At 40.7% G+C, this 21,017-nt stretch overlaps 1 protein-coding gene across 1 annotated transcript in view; it reads right to left on the bottom strand.

The window, feature by feature from the left end:
- LOC114663796 (ATP-binding cassette sub-family A member 13-like) overlaps positions 1 to 17,995 on the bottom strand; it is a 488,511-nt gene extending 470,516 nt beyond the window's left edge. Inside the window, exons 1-5 of the mRNA XM_028817717.2 lie at positions 17,903 to 17,995; positions 15,983 to 16,101; positions 9,300 to 9,472; positions 5,653 to 5,729; positions 4,301 to 4,422 (exon numbers count right to left, since the gene is read on the bottom strand). Coding sequence (XP_028673550.2) covers positions 4,301 to 4,422; positions 5,653 to 5,729; positions 9,300 to 9,472; positions 15,983 to 16,101; positions 17,903 to 17,960 — 549 coding nt within the window. The 5' untranslated portion in view covers positions 17,961 to 17,995. The remainder of the gene's footprint in view (positions 1 to 4,300; positions 4,423 to 5,652; positions 5,730 to 9,299; positions 9,473 to 15,982; positions 16,102 to 17,902) is intronic.
- Positions 17,996 to 21,017: the final 3,022 nt, after the last annotated feature.

Genomic DNA, 21,017 nt, shown 5'->3' with positions numbered 1-21,017 from the left:
TTCTAACACCTCCTCTCTTCCTCCATCTGCAGACTGGATGATTGACAACCTCATTATCTCTGATGTCACTTCAGGTTTCTGTCCATCAGGACCCGCCTCTTCCTGCCTGACCTGTATATAACCGGAAGTGTTGCCATCTTGGATAGTCTAATTTTAGACTCACGTCTTCAGAAACATTCCTTTTATTGAAATTAATTATTTATTTTTTGCCTTTGCAATATACAGGGTTGCGGTGTCACCCAAAATCTTTATCTTTGTCCTCTTTTACAGCGTATATCTACTCTATATATATAAAATCCTAAGCCAAAAAGTGCAACAATTTTGTGCAGCGATTTTATGTGATGTTTTTATGTCAAGCTGTAAATTGGGCTTATTTTAAAACCTACATATATATGTTTGGTATCATTCTTTTCAGAATTTATCAAACTTTAATGTAATGTTGTTAGATTTTCTGATTCTTATTCCGTTTTTAAATTATAAACTAAAATATCAAGAAAGTCATGGTTTTTAATATCAAGAAAGTTGCTGTTTTTATTTTTGATCAAGTAAACTTTCTTTCAAAAAAACAAACTATTAAAAAACATTATCTATTCATAACACCAATGTTTGTATTTAGGTGATTTAGTTAGCTGAAGGTCGAATTACGATGACCCATTACATACCACTTTACTTTTTACGTGATTTTTCCTGTTATTTAAATGAGTAATGTTTTAAAAGTTTTTTTTTTTTTATCTATAAGAATGTCAGTTAAAACGAATGGATCGTTTATTTAGTCTCTTATAAATACTCATTGAGCATAGTGGACCTCAGTTTAATGGGAATACTCCAATCGGTAAGAGAGTAAATATTTTATTCTCATTTCTTGATTTTTACTCCGTTAAATAATAATTAATTTTTCTTTTACATATTTATAGAACTTCGTGATTTTGACTCCAATAAATAATCATTTTTCTTTTGTACATTTACAGATTTTACTAATATTCTGGCCGCAACTGGGGGTTGGGTGCCGAAGGCACCAGGGGGCTTGGCCCTGCCCTAGTTTATATATATATATATATATATATATATATATATATATATATATATATATATATGTTATACAAACAAATATTGCAAAGAGTACACAAGCACACAGCCCCTTATTGGGGCTTGTCAGGTGTACGAACTTTTGCATCCCCTTATGGGGATCGAACCTCAGACGTCAGCACCTGACACAAAGCCTCTGATGTTGCACCACAGTGGCTTGTTTGCTTATTTGACAGTGTGAAGATCGGAGTATTACATTCTTAACTCTGAAACACAATCTAATTAATTGGGTGGCTACATACCAGGTAACGTTTGTGGTTGGTCGGCAAACATCTGTGACGTCCTATTAGTTGCGAGAAGCAGATCATAGATATGTTATACAGTATTTGCCAAATAATACAAAGAGTACACGACACGTGCTTCTCCCTTATTGGACAAAAATATATATATTAATGAAGTGGGGTTCAGGGAGCGTTGGTCATAAAGTCTTATTTATTATGCGCATGTTCTTTTTTTCAAGCCTAAATATGCTGAGTTCATTTCCAAATGTTCTGTTAATGGCATTTTCATTGGATAGCCATGATTCAGCCAGCTCTCTGGCACTTTTACTATTAACCTTCAATTTTACTTGCACTTTAAATGCGTGTCCGGTTGACGTTGTATGTTAGTAAATTAGAGATTGTGGGTCCTTCCTTCTGACAGCATTGCGATGTTCTGTATACTTTTTGTGAGTGTTTTAGATGTTTGTCCCACATATACAGCTGGGCATGAACCACATGGTATGCTGTAAACTGTGTTCTGTGTCTCTGCTGTGGATTTCTTGCTATTAGCATTAAAAAGGACTGTGCACAGAGTGTTTGTAGGCTTGCGTGCAACTTTGATGCCTGATCTGGAAAGGATACATGCTGTACCTTCTGATACCCCGTGATGATAAGGAAGCGTGTGCCAAGTGGGATGGGAGGTCAGGTTAGAGTTGATTGTTTGCTAGGGTCTCTGGCATCTCCTATGTTAAAGCAATATTTGATGAATGTCTTTGGGTGGCCGTTTGATGTCTCCTTGGTCCTACAATGGGTGTGAACTGTTCTGAAAAGTCTCTTAACACAGCTTCATTTATGCAATGATGGGTAATTGCTAGCAAAGTATAATATTTTGTCTGCATAACATTCCTTGCAATAAACACCTGTAATCAGGGTGGCATCGTTACCTCTTTCAATGAAAATGTCCAGAAAATTAATTAGTTACAAGCTACATGCTACAGTGCATTACTAAAGCGAGGTTTACATGATAGATAGATAGTTACAGTGCATCCGGAAAGTATTCACAGCGCATCACTTTTCCCACATTTTGTTATGTTACAGCCTTATTCCAAAATGGATTAAATTCATTTTTTTCTTCAGAATTCTACACACAACACCCCATAATGACAACGTGAAAAACGTTTACTTGAGGTTTTTGCAAATTTATTAAAAATAAAAAAACTGAGAAATCCCATGTACATAAGTATTTACAGCCTTTGCTCAATACTTTGTCGATGCACCTTTGGCAGCAATTACAGCCTCAAGTCTTTTTGAATATGATGCCACAAGCTTGGCACACCTATCCTTGGCCAGTTTCGCCCATTCCTCTTTGCAGCACCTCTCAAGCTCCATCAGGTTGGATGGGAAGCGTCGGTGCACAGCCATTTTAAGATCTCTCCAGAGATGTTCAATGGGATTCAAGTCTGGGCTCTGGCTGGGCCACTCAAGTACATTCACAGAGTTGTTCTGAAGCCACTCCTTTGATATCTTGGCTGTGTGCTTAGGGTCGTTGTCCTGCTGAAAGATGAACCGTCGCCCCAGTCTGAGGTCAAGAGCGCTCTGGAGCAGGTTTTCATCCAGGATGTCTCTGTGCATTGCTGCAGTCATCTTTCCCTTTATCCTGACTAGTCTCCCAGTCCCTGCCACTGAAAAACATCCCCACAGCATGATGCTGCCACCACCATGCTTCACTGAAGGGATGGTATTGGCCTGGTGATGAGCGGTGCCTGGTTTCCTCCAAACGTGATGCCTGGCATTCACACCAAAGAGTTCAATCATTTTCTTTCTCATGGTCTGAGAGTCCTTCAGGTGCCTTTTGGCAAACTCCAGGCGGGTTGCCATGTGCCTTTTACTAAGGAGTGGCTTCCGTCTGGCCACTCTACCATACAGGCCTGATTGGTGGATTGCTGAAGAGATGGTTGTCCTTCTGGAAAGTTCTCCTCTCTCTACAGAGGACCTCTGGAGCTCTGACAGAGTGACCATCGGGTTCTTGGTCACCTCCCTGACTAAGGCCCTTCTCCCCCGATCGCTCAGTTTAGATGGCCGGCCAGCTCTAGGAAGAGTCCTGGGGGTTTCAAACTTCTTCCACTTACGGATGATGGAGGCCACTGTGCTCATTCGGACCTTCAAAGTAGCACAAATTTTTCTGTATCCTTCCCCAGATTTGTGCCTCGAGACAATCCTGTCTCGGAGGTCTACAGACAATTCCTTTGACTTCATGCTTGGTTTGTGCTCTGCCATGAACTGTCAACTGTGGGACCTTATATAGACAGGTGTGTACCTTTCCAAATCATGTCCAATCAACTGAATTTACCACAAGTGGACTCCAATTAAGCTGCAGAAACATCTCAAGGATGATCAGGGGAAACAGGATGCACCTGAGCTCAATTTTGAGCTTCATGTCAAAGGCTGTGAATACTTATGTACATGTGATTTCTCAATTTTTTTATTTTTAATAAATTTGCAAAAACCTCAAGTAAACTTTTTTTCACGTTGTCATTATGGGGTGTTGTGTGTAGAATTCTGAGAAAAAAAATGAATTGAATCCATTTTGGAATAAGGCTGTAACATAACAAAATGTGGAAAAAGTGATGCGCTGTGAAAACTTTCCAGATGCACTGTATATAGATAGATAGATAGATAGATAGATAGATAGATAGATAGATAGATAGATAGATAGATAGATAGATAGATAGATAGATAGATAGATAGATAGATAGATAGATAGATAGATAGATAGATAAAAAACCTATGCATATATGTCTTTACACCAGGCCAAAGATCTGCTATATGTGTATTGTAATGCTGCATTTTATTTATAGCAAATTCCACAACACAGATAAACAGATGAAATGTTTAAATAAATGGTTCATATACATGAAGATTTTTATTTAAATGAACCAAGGGAACTCGATGGAAATTTCAACATTTTGCCCTTCAATTTCCAATTTACACATTTAACCTTAGTTATACCTTACCTTGGATAAATTGAAATCCGCTGCAAGGACTGTTTCAATAGTTTCAAGTGATAGGTTTGTCATTTCTCTGAGCTGGATTTTGAGCTCACTTGAATTCTTAATGCACGACTCTATATTTAAATCTGAAAGTGAACAGTAAAATGAAAAAAACGTATAATCACAAAAGGATACTGCAAGCAGCACAGAGCTCCCAAAGACATCCTGCTCTACAGAGTTGATTACTGTTAATGAATTCACAAAGTCTCCTCTTTCTTTTTATTCGAATAATAATACAATGATAAATCTGTCTGTTTAGAGCACATTGTGCATTTATGAAGCTCTGCTCGCTGGATATGCCATATATCCCTCTTTCTTTCTGTTTCTTGTAGACTTTCTTCATTGGACATTCCAACCCTGATGTAGATGCTGGACAACATGACACATGGATGTACACCTCGAAATGTATTATCTTACACCAGCCACATGCTTTTGTTCATCAGACATTCCCAATCTCTTGTGGATGCAGGATGACATTACACCCCTGCGCGTGCATGGACACATTACAGACAGACAGATGTACCTTTTATCGCTTTATATATAGAGAGATATGAATTTCATTACCTATAACAGTCTATAAAAAGCTAATTTTCCTCTGGAACAAGTAAAGTTCTATCAGGCAGGGCCACTTCCTGGGGAAGCTAAGACCAGATAACCAGGTACAAAGTGAGTCCAGGGAACTAACTTAGGTGGCCAGTACTCTTCATCGATTCACTAAAGAGCACACAATTACAAGTGGAACATTTGACATTGTGCTGTTACTCTAGGAAAATGGGCAGTTCGGGGACTGCCTTATAAACCTGGCCCTTCAAAGGTGATAAAGGCTCTTGAAGGACCACTATAGAAAGTACTTGACTAGATTCCTTCCAGCAAAAAGATGACAGCTTCTGTCCCCAGAAGTGACCCAGGGATGGCATTTAAAGCCACCTCATGGCCAAAACAGTTTTAAATCGGAAGTCAGGAGGAGAGTTGGTGGTGAAGGCTTAACTGCCAGAAATATATGAGACAAGGTTAAAAAAGGACCATGTGTGAGGAGAAACAGCTGAGGATTAAAAAAGGGAGGGTTTTTTTTGTGAGGTGTGCAAAAGGAGGTGCCTCTTCATCTGATAGACAATAAGGTACGGTAAGGCCCAGATGAGATGCAGATCTGCTGATTTTATCCTGTGGCTTGGCCATCTCTTCCTTGTGCATTCCTTTTTTGTTAATAAACTAGTCATTTTTGTTTATTTTTGGCTGTTAACTGCTGACAAGAGAGCCCCTTCTTTCATTACTTATTGATAGTGGTGAAGGTCATCCATACAAAATGTTTAACTTACCTGTGACATTTTTAAACATGTTGAATACTTGCACAAGTGGGCTTTGAGGGAAGGATTCCACAAGGATTAGGGTAATTCTGAAAATGAAAAAACATAGCAGTTAATTATAAAATTTCATAGTCCTTGTGAAGTGAACATTTTGTAGGATGGTGATGAGCTATCAAGAGATATGTACATATTGTATATCAGCAATCTTTGGTCCACAGTCAGCAAAAATCTCTTATTTAATGTTGAGCTCAATAGTCACATTGGAAGGGTCTCAGAGACAATGGCCCAGTTGACTACGAGGATGTATAATATTCACAAGCTGACTATCCATCCATCCATTATCCAACCCGCTATATCCTAACTACATGGTCACGGGGGTCTGCCGGAGCCAATCCCAGCCAACACAGAGTGAAAGGCAGGAAACAAACCCCAGGCAGGGCACCAGCCCACCACAGGGCACACACACACACACACACACACACACACACACATACACTAGGGTCAATTTAGAATTGCCAATCCACCTAACCTGCATGTCTTTGGAATGTGGGAGGAAACCGGAGCACCCGGAGGAAACCCACGCAGACACGGGGAGAACATGCAAACTCCACGCAGGGAGGACCTGGGAAGTGAACCCGAGTCTCCTAACTGCGAGGCAGCAGCGCTACCCACTGCACCACCGTGCCGGCCCTCACAAGCTGACTACCAACACCAAAATGAAAGTATACCAGGCCTGTGTGCTCAGCATGCTCCTTTATGGTAGTGAGACATGGGCAATGCACACCTACTAAGAACAACGCCTGAACACATTCCACCGGCGCCGTCTCAGAAAGATTTCTTGGCATCACATGGCAAGACCATACCCCAACCTCTGCTGTGCTGGAGCGGGCAGGCTTTCCAAGCATGTTTATAGTTGCTCAGGCACATTCACTAAATGGCAGATGCTGTATGTGGAACTGGCAACAGGCTCCAGAACTGTTGGAACACCAACCTTATGTTACAAAGACATATGCAATTATGAAATGAAGGCATGCAACATCAATACAACACGGAGACCACTGTATCAGACTGCAGTAAATGGGTGCAGGCCTTCAGTGCAGGCATTGTGAGTAGGGAATAAAGGAGAAGCAGACACCAAAAGGTCATCCAAACAACGGAACCGACTAATCTCACTTTCATCTGTGTGATATGCAACAAGATCTGCCATTACACACTCATAGTAAGCTCAACATCGGACTAATCAAACACTTTGTCTATGGCAAGGCTATTCTATTACAAATTCAGTTGGGTCAGATTTTCAAACCAAAAAATTTAGCTGGGGCAGGACATTTTCAGCGTCCGGTAAGTAGCAGGTAATAACAAATTTTAAACCAGCAAAAATGAGTGTGCTTATTCATTGTTTCATTTTTAAATTTGGTCACCATAAAAACAATAAAAAAATTATAACTGAACAGAATCTGAGGTAGTAGCAATATTTTTTCCACTTCTAAAATAATAAAAAACAAACATTTGCTCACATCTGACCCTGTCACATCTTAAAATCAAAAACAGTGCATAGTATTAGCAATCACATTCATTTATTTTTCTGAAATTTAATAAATATTTTGGTCATATATGACCCAGGCACATCACAAAGTGCATTTAACAGAATAAAAATGAACTATCAATGCTATCAGTGCACAAACCCATAACAAGTGATAACAGTAACTAAGACACATGAATATAACGTTGTAGCGTGTGGCCGGGGTCTTGCCCAGCAAAGACACCTCCACACAGGAAGGACCAGGGGAGCAATCGTGTCCAGAACGTTACCTGCCCGGGAGTGCTAGGTGGCAGTCCCCCTGGGTTGCAGCAGTGCTTTGGACTCCCACAGGGGCTCCATGGGAGTTGGAGTTGCATACAGCCCTGTTGGGATCTGTGGGCACCAACAGGGGGTGCTGCAGCTGCTGCTGAGCCCTTCTCGGCAGCTTTTCTGCTACACCCAGAGGTGCTGCTGGAAATGCGTCATCAAGCACCTGGAGCATTTCATGGGCGCCTTATAAATGGAGCCAGCAGCCACTACTCCGGGCGCCAGAGTCAGGAGGAGAAAGACAAAGCTTGCCAGAAGGAGTGGAGAAGAACGAGTTGTGCTATGTAGTGCTTGTGCCAGGAACTGTGTTGTCCTTGTGGGAAATGGGGGAAGGCGTTTCCCACGAGAAAAAAGAAAATAAAAAAAAGTGTGTGACTAGAACTTATGTCCTACGCTTGTCTGTGTCGGGTTGAGGCAGCAGTGCCAGCTTGGTGGTCCACAAACATCTAGTGCACAGGTGTATACAGTAGAGGCCAAGAGTCCTAGTGCCACATGTTTTGTTTATTTGGTGAAAAAACATTTAAAATTTGAAATTGACGGATCATCAAGTATAACTATAAATATAAGGGAGGCCCAGGACGTGAACCCATGATCTCTGACTGTATAATATTGTGCTTGACACTTTAAAATTACAAACACAGAATTTCCAGAATCAAAGAATTTTAACCACGGTTAACAACAAGTTCTACATTCTACAAAAAAGTTGTTATGTAATCCCGCAAAGCAATCAATGTTAATTTGAATGAGTTTTAAAGTAAATTCCAAGGTTTTTGCATATTTTCATCAAAAGCAGTCTTCTTAATTTGTTCTTTGCTTTGAGTGTCAATGGCTTATCATCGTCCTCATAAAAGCCATGAATCTGCAGGATCTAAGTATGTGAGTGGAGGGCCAACCAATTGTAGAAGACAAGTACAGAAGCTCTCATTGGAGTAACTATTAGCTTCATTTGCCAAAACCCACATTTGCACACCAGTTGCTGAAACTGGAATACAACTAAGACTCAAAACACAGTTGATTGTAGAATTATGTACAGTAATATGTAGTCAATGCCACAACCAGCTGTCGCCGCCAACGTGCTGCACATACCTCCACAAAATCATTGTATCATAGACTACTACCACCACTTCTAGACACACAATAATGTGCTGTATTGTGGGTTCAATGTTGCTAGACTACGTGGCAGGTCGTATTCATGGTCTTTTATTACTGTAGGAATTTATGTTGGAATTTATGAAGGTTTACAAAATGTGTTTTCTTGGTTTTCTCTGCATTTTTGGCAGGACCATGTGCTGGGCCGCTCAGAGGTTGTTTCTGGGCCGTATTTAAATATATGTGTGCATTATTGTTATGTCAGCAAGCTAACAAGAATGTTAGGTAAGCACCAGGAGGACGGAAAACACAGACACGCAGAAAGCAGAGACACATGAGACCGAAAAAGGCAAAAAAACGGGAGATCAAAAGACACAATCGTCAAGTCAATGCCTATGACAAAAATCAAAGTCAAAAAACGCTAGGCAGAGGGTCAGTACCACAAAAAAATCAAATGAGTAAAGATTAAGGGAAAGGATGTAGAAAGCTGTTTTGAATATGAAACTCGCATACAGAAGTGACTATTAGCCGACCTTTTATCCTGGCACATCGATTAATGGCAGATCACAACCTCTGAGGACACACCCCAACTCCAAAGAAAGGGCATAAAGGATGCATTTCCCAGTTGCACAAGTCCGAGTCACAAGTTTAAAATAATGGCTATAAATTTGTTAAAATTTGGTGTTGACATTGCATATATGTTGATGCAATACATCTTTACCTTTCAGTTTGTCGTTGCAATTTTTCAAGTGAAATTTGACATTCACAGTTGTCCAGAGGAAGGCTGTCCAAAACATACAAAAATTGGTCAAGGCTTCTTAATAAATTCAGTGTTGAGTGAACAAGAGTCTCACAGGTCACTTCTTGTGGTTTTGAGAAAACTGACAGGGAATTCTACAAAAAAAAATAAAAAAAAAAAGAATCAATAAATTAATTAATCAAAATGATTGTGTTCATTGATTATTTTTAAAGTAATTTTCATTATAAATACAGCATAAGAAAGAAACAAGTATACAGAACAACTATTCATTTTAAACATTTGAGGTTTGAGGTTTAGTACGAGTAACTTGATTGAGATGCGTTGTAGCATTCATCCCTGACTCTCAGAAGAAATGCTCAGTTCCTGATGGCAGCTTCACCATCTTTTTAACAGAAAAAAAAAACATTTGAATATCAGGAGAGCAGTCTTACATGACAATCCCTTTCTTTCATTTTGTTTTAGACAGAAAAAGTTAACTGTAGCCCACCGTGCTGAGGACAATCTGTCAAATCCCCCTCCTCCCCAATATTAAAAGCTGGTGATTTATCTAAATCAGATTTGCCACACAGCATTTCTTAACCCAAACCTGCATGTCTTTCTGGAGACTTTAGGGTTCTTGAAATCACCATTCTATTCAATAGTTATTGTCATGCCATTCTCATTTTCTTGACCCTCTGCAGCTGCACTGTCCTTGCTTTCAACATTACTATCCATGTCTCAACTTACATCCTTACTATCCCTAGTACTTTGACTATTTTCATTTTAAACTGAAACACCATCAGTCATCCACACTGTCCTCCCTTTTGTGATTCAGATGGCCCATTTTTTTCACATACTGTTAGCTTACTTTCTACATCAGGATCATCAACCTCAGTATTCACATTTCATAGGTTCAGAGGAAACAAAGATTCAAATCCATCTATTCAGAACTATATCAGTCTCTTCATTTACATCCTTTGGTATCATTTAAACAGACACAACATAAGTGTTGTGCAAGAACTAGTTCAAAAGAGCGCGTTCATTGAACAAGAAAATTTTTCTAAGAACGGTGAACTTAACGTAACGTATTTGCAAGTGAAGAACTTGAACGTGAGCTAGTTCAGTTTTATCTGGGATTCTGGATCTGGTTTAGGTCCAGATTAAACGTTTGGCCTTACCCTGTAATTTTGGGGTGGAGCCAAATCTGAGTACGGTATTTGGATAAGAACAAATAGTGGATTTTTACAAATATTTATTTCTTGTATTCGGAAAAAATAATGTAAGATCAAATAGGCGTTGTCTGTGTCTGCCTGCTTGTGCTTAAGCTGCACCCCCACTGACACGAGCATGCAGTGAAGCTCCACTTTTGCTTTTAGGAAAATGTTGTACTTCGCAAGGCCACTTTATATTTTTCCCCGTTTGATGCAATATGTGATGTGAATTTTAACCGGCAGCGTAATAAGTGAGTTCACCCACACACTGGTTCCACAGTCACCATTTGTGTCACACGGTTGGAAATAGAGTGGTAATTTATATGTATACTTGCATCTATTTAATTTCTTTTTTGACCGGGAGGCTATTAGCAGGGTGGCACGGTGGCGCAGTGGGTAGCGCTGCTGCCTCGCAGTTGGGAGATCTGGGGACCTGGGTTCGCTTCCCGGGTCCTCCCTGCATGGAGTTTGCATGTTCTCCCCGTGTCTGCGTGGGTTTCCTCCCAAAGACATGCAGGTTAGGTGGACTGGTGATTCTAAATTGGCCCTAGTGTGTGCTTGGTGTGTGGGTGTGTTTGTGTGTGTCCTGCGGTGGGTTGGCACCCTGCCCAGGATTGGTTCCTGCCTTGTGTTGGCTGGGATTGGCTCCAGCAGACCCCTGTGACCCTGTGTTCGGATTCAGCGGGTTGGAAAATGGATGGATGGATGGATATTAGCATATATGGTTATATGTGTTTATTGCTGGGTATACCTCAATAAAGTGTATTTAAATAAAAAAAGTCTTCATAATTATCGCATGCTATTCAGCACTGTAATAGCCTAATATAAGGCATGCAAAACTGAAAAAAAGTAAACTCATGGGTCATTTATTCTCATTCCTTAAAAAATACAAAATGAACTGAGCATGGACTAGTTCAAAATTGAAATGGTGAACTATGAACGTGAATTTATTAATTTTAATCTGTGTGAACTGAACTTGTAAGGTGTGAACTTGCACAACACTACACAACATGCTTCAACTAAAGGGGCTTTACACCCAATCTGTATTCTTTTCATTGAAGAGCCTACCTGACCATCAGTGCTGGATGTGGAAGTGGCAGTACTCTGTTTAGTTGGAGTCTTGCTCCTTCTCGCCTTTTGGTATTACTTTTGCATGTTGTTTTACTCGGGGTGGGGTAAAAGTAGGATCACCATGATACACTAACATTCGATCAAAGAATGCAAGTCCAGTGGCAGGCCCCATTGAAAATTTGACACCAGTTCTATGTACGCTAAGAACTTTTGTCGGTATTCTAAGTAGAAATTGAAGGAGGTGAGTACCCAATTTAAGCACTGCTGACTATACCTTGAAAGCTCTTTTCCCAGACAGAAAAAGGGGCACATTGGACATTATTATCATTTTAGTAGGTGTAGTGTTTGGCCACAGGGGATGCACAAACCAGTGTGTTTCTTTGTGCCAGTCCCAAGCCCGGATAAATGGGGATGGTTACGTCAGGAAGGGCATCCGTTGTAACATTTTGCCAAATCAATATGCGGACAACAATAGAAAATTTCCATACCGGATCGGTCGAGCCCCGGGTTAACAATGATCGCCACCAGTACTGTTAGTCAACAGGGTGCTGGCGTAAATTGGGCTACCGTTGGCCAAAGAAGAAGAAGGAGTAGAAGAGGGGGGAGACGTGTCCGGAGGCAGGAGGAGAGGAGGAAAGTAAAGAGAGTGGAACTGAGGGTATGAGCTTTGAATGTTGGCAGTATGACTGGTAAGGGGAGAGAGTTAGTAGATATGATGGAGAGAAGGAAGGTTGATATATTGTGCGTGCAAGAGACTAAATGGAAGGGGAGTAAGGCCAGGTGGATTGGAGGTGGATTCAAATTGTTCTATCATGGTGTGGATGGGAGGAGAAATGGGGTAGGAGTTATTCTGAAGGAACAGTATGTCAAGAGTGTTTTGGAGGTGAAAAGAGTGTCAGGCAGAGTAATGATCATGAAGCTGGAAATTGGAGGTGTGATGATGAATGTTGTTAGTGCATATGCACTGCAAGTTGGGTGTGCAATGGGTGAGAAAGAAGATTTTTGGAGTGAGTTGGATGAAGTGATGAACAGTGTACCCAAGGGACAGAAAGTGGTGATTGGAGTGGATTTCAGTGGGCATGTTGGTGAAGGGAACAGTGGAGACAAGGAGGTGATGGGTAGGTATGGTGTCAAGGAGAGGAATGAAGAAGGTCAGAGGATAGTGGATTTTTCCAAAAGGATGGACATGGCTGTGGTGAATATGTATTTTAAGAAGAGGGAGGAACATAGGGTGACGTACAAGAGTGGAGGAAGATGCACACAGGTAGAGTACATCCTATGCAGAAGAGTTGATCTGAAGGAGATTAAAGACTGCAAAGTGGTGGCAGGGGAAAGTGTAGTTAGGCAGCATAGGATGGTGGTCTGTAGGATGACATTGGAGATCAAGAAGAGGAAGAGAGTGAGGGCAGTGCCAGGGATCAAATGGTGGAAGTTGAAAAAGGAAGACTGCAAGGTTGAGTTTAGGGAGGAGGTGAGACAGTCACTGGGTGGCAGTGAAGAGTTACCAGACAGCTGGTCAGCTACAGCAGATGTAGTAAGGATGACAGCAAGAAGGGTGCTTGGCATGACATCTGGAAAGAGTAAGGAGGAAAAGGAAACCTGGTGGTGGAATGAGGAAATACAGGAGAGTATACAGAGGAAGAGGATGGCAAAGAAGAAGTGGGATAGTCAGAGAGATGCAGAAAGTAGACAAGAGTACAAGGAGATAAGGCGCAAGGTGAAGAGAGAGGTGGCAAAGGCTAAAGAAAAGGCGTATGATGAGCTGTATGAGAGTTTGGACCCTAAGGAGGGAGAAAAGGACCTGTACTGATTGGCTAGACAGAGGGACCGAGCTGGAAAAAATGTGCAGCAGGTTAGGGTGATAAAGGATAAAGATGGAAACATACTCACAAGCGAGGAGAGTGTGTTAAGCAGATGGAAAGAGTACTTTGAGAGGCTGATGAATGAAGAGAACGAGAGAGAGAAGAGTTTGGTTGATGTGGAGATAGTGAATCAGGAAGTGCAACGGATTAGGAAGGAGGAAGAAAGGACAGCTATGAAGAGGATGAAAAATGGAAAGGCCGTTGGTCCAGATGACATACCTATGGAAGCATGGAGGTGTTTAAGAGAGATGGCAGTGGAGTTTTTAACCAGATTGTTTAATGGAATCTTGAAAAGTGAGAGGATGCCTGAGGAGTGGAGAAGAAGTGTACTGGTGTCGATATTTAAGAATAAGGGGGATGTGCAGGACTGCAGTAACTACAGGGTAATAAAATTGATGAGCCACAGCATGAAGTTATGGGAAAGAGAGTGGAAGCTAGGTTAAGAAGTGAGGTGATGATTAGTGAGCATCAGTATGATTTCATGCCAAGAAAGAGCACCACAGATGCAATGTTTGCTCTGAGGATGCTGATGGAGAAGTTTAGAGAAGGCCAGAAGGAGTTGAAGTACATAAGAGTTGTACAGGATATGTACGAGGGAAGTGTGACAGTGGTGAGGTCTGCGGTAGGAGTGATGGATGCATTCAAGTTGGAGGAGGGATTACATCAGGGATCGGCTCTGAGTCCTTTCTTATTTGTGCTGGAGCCAATCCCAGACGAGATTAGACAGGAGTCCCCGTGGACTATGATGTTTGTGTTGGTTTGGACATGTATAGTGGAGAGATGCTGGGTATATTGGGAGAAGGATGCTAAGGATAGAGCTGCCAGGGAAAAGGAAAAGAGGAAGGCCTAAGCAAAGGTTCATGGATGCAGAGGACAGAAAGATATGGAGGAAGATGATTCGCTGTGGCAACCCCTAACGGGAGCAGCTGAAAGAAAAAGAAGTGATTGGCCGTACAGGAGTCAAACTATGTTTAATAACTACTCCATTTTCTGTTCACTGATTCAGGGGTTTATTTGAAGCTACAAACACTATAGTTGCACTGCTCGCTCTCAAAGCAGGACTACTATGTGTGCACCTGTTTATATTATCAAACGCTAAAACACATTCCACTAAAGAATAAGATAACTCAGTAAGTTGTAAGTTTCTGAAATTCATCATTCTGAGGAAAAGAGCAGCCCCCCTAGAAGAGGCCATTCTGATTACACTCAGTGCACACCACTCACCAAAAAAGCAACTTTAAAGCAACACAAACACAGTAAGAAAATACAGTAAAGAGGGGCAACCATTCAAATGCTTCTACTCACGCTCTCACTCCTCTTGAAAAGCTCTAACAACTCAGCAGAATCTTGAGAAAGAAAGAAAGAAAGAAAGAAAGAAAGAAAGAAAGAAAGAAAGAAAGAAAGAAAGAAAGAAAGAAAGAAAGAAAGAAAGAGACGAAGGCAGGAAGCTGTATGAGTCAGTGCGTAAGCAAGTGAGCGGTAGAAGCAGGAAGCTGATAGGAGAGCCCAGAAGGAGCGTTTGGCAGACACTCAGCTGAGCAGTTTTGAGGAGCTGGAGTGACCAGCAGAGGTATAGATGTCTTGCCGCATAAGTCTGAGAAGGCAGTGGGAGTTGAGGAGGTTTGGATGGGACAACCCAAGTGTGAGCGCCCTGGTCACTGGGGACCCGAGTCTTGATCTGGCGGAGGAGCTGTACGGAGCCAGGGGACGGAAGGCTACCAGACCATGAAGATAGTCAGCTGTAGCTACAGGTAGGGCGGCTCCCCTATTGCAGGGCCCGTATGGGAGAAGCAGGGAGCCGCCAGTTGTATAAAGAAGGCCCTGGGTTTTTAAAAGGTGACTGTTTCCAGCCTGTTTTTAACCTCAATTTAATGGGAATATTCATTTTGGATTTTTTTAACCTCACTTTTATCACCTTGTTTTTATAGATTATTTATTAACTTTGAAGTACTACACTATGGACACTGTTTCATTTTGTTTTTAATAAAAGCATGTGTACCTTTTGCACTATCCCCTTTCTCAGTTTAATTTGTCCCCATCTGCCAATTCATACAGTTACATTACCGAGGGTGTTGGGTTCAAGGGCTCCCAAATCTGTAAGAGGGAGCATGAAGCTGGACCTGCACCATCACAGGCCAATCTACTGGTCAATTAAACATGCATGTTTTTAGGGTACGGGAAGAAACACACACAGAGACAAGGTGAGAATATGCAAACTCCTCACAGACGGTGGCTGGGTTGCCATTTGCACTCAGGTTTCTGGAACTGTGAGGCTGCAAAGCTAACCATTGTCCTTTATTGTACATGAAATGTGGCATTGTGTCTGATAATGACTATCTAGATGGAGCACCGTTTTTGCAAAATTGCAGCGTAAAAGCTCAGATAAGGCATTTCACTCGGCTGTAATGATTAAGTAAAATGTAAAGGAAAACAAAGAAAGTGCAGATTGGCATAGTAAGAAAGAAGTGATGAGTAATGATCTTTAAAAGGCTTTTCAAAACGAATATTTGTCATTACCTACCTTATAGATGTCACTTGCTAAATCAATAAATTCTAAAGATGAGTAAATAAGTTGGCTTGCAGAACTATTGCTGCAGATTGAAATGGTACATAAAATGTCCTCAAAGACTTTGCTTCTCCCTAAAAAAAAATGTAGACAAGCAGTATTGTATTTCAACATATTGTACCTCTTCTGGCTGTTAAGAAAGAAGCTGAAGCAAGTCAGCACACCTACTGCCTCCACCCCACCCCACACTGTTTCATTTTCTAGGTCCTGTATGTCCAGTGGTGAGAAAGGCAGCGGACGTGCACGTTCAAGGATGTGGTCCTATTTTTAACCCCAACCTACCAGTGTGACTCAAAATATTACCGTGGATTCAGAAAGTATTCAAAACCCTTCACTTTCTGCACACTTTATTGTGTTGTAGATTTAATTTGAAATGGATAAATTTGCTATTTTTGACCTTTGATCTATGCTAAATAACCCATAATGCCAAAGTGAAAACATGTTTTCAGGGAGTTTTGCAAATCTATGTATTCAGACCTTTTGCTGTGGCACTCCAGATTGTGCTCAGGTGCAAAAGTTTTATTTCTCCTTGAGATGTGTGATTGGAGTCCAGCTGTAGAAAACTGAATTGATTGGACATCATTTAGAAAGACACACACACCTGTGTATATGAGGTCCCACAATTCACACTGCATGTCAGGTCAAAAAGTAACCCATGAAGTCCAACCAAACATCTACAGACCACCATGATCAAATTGTGGTGTGGCATAGATTAGGGCAAGGGGTTAAAACCATGTGTCAAGATATGTGTGTTCCAAAGAGAACAGTGGCCTTAAAAAGTGTGAACTGGACATCTGACCAAACTGTATAACTGGGGAAGAAGGGCCATGGTCAGGGAGGTGACCAAGAATGCAATTATCACTCAAACAAAGTTATAGATGTCCTCTGCTGAAAATGGGAAGGAAAACATCTCAGCAGCACTCCATCAATCAGGCATTTATGGTAGAGTGGCCGAACAGAAGTCACTTTTGAGTAAAAGGCATATTGTATGACAGCCTGCTTGTGTCATGAGACAAAACTGAACCATTATGTCTGGCAAAGACCAGGCACTGCTCATTAGCTGCCTAATACCACCATTACATTGAAACATGGTTTGTGGCAGCATAAAGTTATGGGGTGCTTCTCAGTGGCAGGATTTGTGGGAAGGATGAATGCAGCCAAATCCAGAGAAGTCTGTGAAGAAAACCTGCTCCAGAGTGCACGGAACATCAAATTGGGGCAACAGTTCACCTTTCAGAAAGACAATGCCCCGAAACATACAGCCAAGACAATGCTGGAGTGGATCAGGGTATGTCTGTGACTCTCCTTGAGTGGCTTAAAAGCCATAGAACATTGTCAGAGAGACCTGAAGATGGCAGTTTACTGAGGCTTCCCCATCCAGTCTAACAGAGCTTGAGAAGATCTGCCAAGAATAATGGGATAAACTGACCAAATTCAGGTGTGCAAACTTGTAGGGATTTAGAATTGAAGCTGTAATTGCTACCAACGGGGTTGCTAAAAAGTACTGAATCAAAGGGCTGAATACTTATATAAATGAGAGATTTTCGGTTTTTTTTTATTTTTAACAAATTTGCAAACCTTTCTGAAAACATGTTTTCACTTTGTCATTTTGGGTTATTGACCGTGGAGTGATGGGAAAAAATGGCAAATTTATCCATTTAAAAATAAATCTAGAATACAATAAAGTGTGCAGAAAGTGAAGGGGTCTGAAAGCTTTCTGAATCCACTGTATATACTTCACAGCATTTTACTTAACATGGTGCTTTCTATAAAAAGGCGCTATATAAAACAGATTACTTAAGAATGTATACAGCTAATGTAAAACATCTTGCAGACAAAGCCAGCATACAGAAGAGCAACAATGTTTATTGTTACCTGTCATGTCATCTAACAGTTGAGTAAAGATCATCTGAAGTATCTGCAACTGATTCATTTCCACTGTTTGAACATCATTGAAAACGTGCTTGCATATTTCAATGCTGCATGACAAAAAAAAAGTCTGATTAATCAACTACTCATTCATAATTTTGTCCCTTTATCTCACATTACTACATATAAGGTTATGAAAGATTATCACAGCCACATCAGGCATCTTAAATAATACATGCATGCATTGCACATCATTCAATTTAAGGTATTTTTTATATTGCATACTTCCCAGTACTCAGTGTGATAGTAGTGTGAGTGTGGGATGTGAACGTGTGCCCTATGGTGTCATCATGTCCCATCTTGGGAAGAGTCCTGCTATGTGCTTACTGCTGCTGTGATAGGCTATGGCTCTCTGTATCTTTATAATAGTCTAAATTAATTTAATAAATAAATGGACACACTCCAAGTAGATTGGCTCAGGCTACAAAGCAACAAAGAAATGATTTTTCAGTTTGTCAACTCTGCTGTCAGATTATCTGCATTGCATTCTACATATTGGGCTTTGCCTCAACAAACCAAAACCCACCAATCCACTAAAATGAAGCTATAACTCTGCGTTTACAGAAATGTAAAACTGCACAACAGTGAGTGGACTTCATTGAGTGAGTATATTTAACCTAGGCATTGTCCAGGGCGAGAAGGCAGGGCCATCTTAATGCATGGGCACACTGGGCAGTTGTGTATGTTGTGACTTGCTGTGTGGTTGTGTAGGTAGGGGCCCTAGTGCACTGCTTTGCCTGGGGGCCTATAATGCTCTTAAGACAGCCCTGTGAGAGGGGGCGCTGTTGTTAATGTTCTCTTTGCCATCTCTCCCTGAAGCTCAGAGAAGACGGCCAGTGAGGACTCTTAGTCCCACTGCTTCTGGTGCTTACACTGTACAGAAACCCATCTGCACAGGCAGAGGCGACATTCCTCATGAGAGTGAACCGATGGATGGAGCTCCCAAGAACGACCCACTATTTTCTTAAAGAGCTGAGAGTTGTTTCTATTGTATTGCACAAGAGGCTTGCGGGCGTCAGTTCTTCTTAAATGGGATGACCTGGATTGTGTCTCAGATTGTCAGAGTTGCTTGGCCTGTCATTTCATACCCGGTCGCAGCATATTTTTTTCTTTTTAATCAGCAGCCCAGAAATATCAGCATTTTGTACACGTCATAATTTTACAGACGATGCAAGCATTTTAGTGGCTAAGGCTTATATATTATCAATAATGAACTAAGCCCAAATGAAAATTGTGTATCCTTTCCCTTATGATCTTTGCTCAAGGTAAGAATATATTTGGGAAAACTGGAATGTTGTACAGTGTAGGGTCATTAAGCCACGGTGATTGGGGTCCAAACTGCTTAACCGCACCTTAGGTGGTTCGCGGCTTAAATATTTTTTGATAATGCATAAATTACAATAAATAATGAAATAAGATATCATTGTTTCTAGCCTCACAAAATGCATTAAAAGTTGCTTTGTCTAATTCTGGATCTTTTGCTGTTCTGGCTCTCTTGCGTCTTAAACCACCTTCATCAAGCTCATCAAGAAATGTTCTTAATTTGTTTTCATCTTTGATCCAACCGCGTAGTGTTGACTCAGGTACCCCTAACTCTCTGCTTACTTTAATGCGAGTTTCGCCATTTCGTATTCTTTTGATGACATCCAGCTTTTGCTGAACATCATATGAAGCGTGTTTACGTTTATTACTCATGGCGTAAAAATTTTTAAAGCAAATATGATGTGCTCGCTATAGATTCAGAAACTGAAGTGATTTACGTTGGGTTTGTGACTCATATTTATACAATTTCAAGTTTTATCAGATTATTGAATTAAAAATAATACTTTAAATATGAGTCGATTTTTTGCGGATTTACCGCGGATTAACTTTGTAGCATTGTAAGGTGTGAATCGGTTACAATGGCGGCCTCCATAATGCTGACACTCAGCATGGATAAAACAGATTAATATTTGAATTTCATTGTAAGTTATTTTATTGTTTATTGATAAATAAAAGACTAATCTTCTATAAATACCTCTTTGAAGTTATAAGCCAGCATTTAAATATTTAATCCGCGATAGTGCATAGCATGTCAATCACGGACATTCGAAATGCCAAAATGACAGCTGTCAACACCTGTCTCGAGTGTTTGAGAGGCCATGTTTAGGTCCGTACGATCCATAGTGTCAAAAAATTGGGATCCAAGGTTTTTGTGTGGCTTAAGTGAGTTCGTGGATTACTGGCCCATGGCTTAATGACCCTACACTGTATTAAGTATTCTTTTAATTACTGAAGTAATCAAGTATATATAAACATGTGGTATAAGCTGAAGTTTAGGTGGCAGTTTAGGAAGAAGTGAATGAAAATGTGTTGGGTGTTTTCAGTTATTTATTTATCAGATTGCACAGCTTTTGCAGGACTGGATTGGGCTGGACAACCAGAATCTCCTTGAGTGGCGTTAGTTGATCAAATTCAATGTTGTCTGTCTTTGTGGTTCTGCTGTAGAAAGTTGTGCCAACATGGGCCCAATCAGGTACATGAAGGGATTATCCAAACTCTTCCTAGAGGGCACCACAATCTTTATTAAACTTGGGCTTTATTTTTCCTAGAAAGAGCCTTTGGCCTTAGACGTTTCCTGTATAATTTAACCCCTTGATGTAAGGAAACTGTCTATTATATTAGGATGTATCAAATCTTTGATTTTTATTCAAAGAGTCTCTCTCACAGCTTCAAGAATATGATACAGCAATCGAATTCTCACTGTTTGATGTACAAATGTTGATGACAACCTGTTTATTTACCCAAACTACTTCTCTACAAAATGGTCTCTTTCGGTATAGGCATTTTGGGTCAGATCAGACAGTACATCAAGACATTGTATTGCTGGCTCCCAAAATGCTTTGTGAATAAATTGTGGTCCAAGTGGGTGTTGTAATCTTTTCTTTTAAACATTCTGAAAGATCCCTAATTTACTGGGAATCCTTTACCATGGAGCCACCACAAGCCTATTTGGGCTACATTTTTAACTACAAGATATTGTAAAGTACGTTAAAATGCATGCATTTATTGTAGTCTATTA

Source organism: Erpetoichthys calabaricus, chromosome 13 (genome assembly GCF_900747795.2).
Source record: "Erpetoichthys calabaricus chromosome 13, fErpCal1.3, whole genome shotgun sequence".
Classification (NCBI taxonomy): domain Eukaryota; kingdom Metazoa; phylum Chordata; class Cladistia; order Polypteriformes; family Polypteridae; genus Erpetoichthys; species Erpetoichthys calabaricus.
Note: the sequence above shows the minus strand (reverse complement) of the source record. Positions and strands in the feature narration are given on the sequence as shown.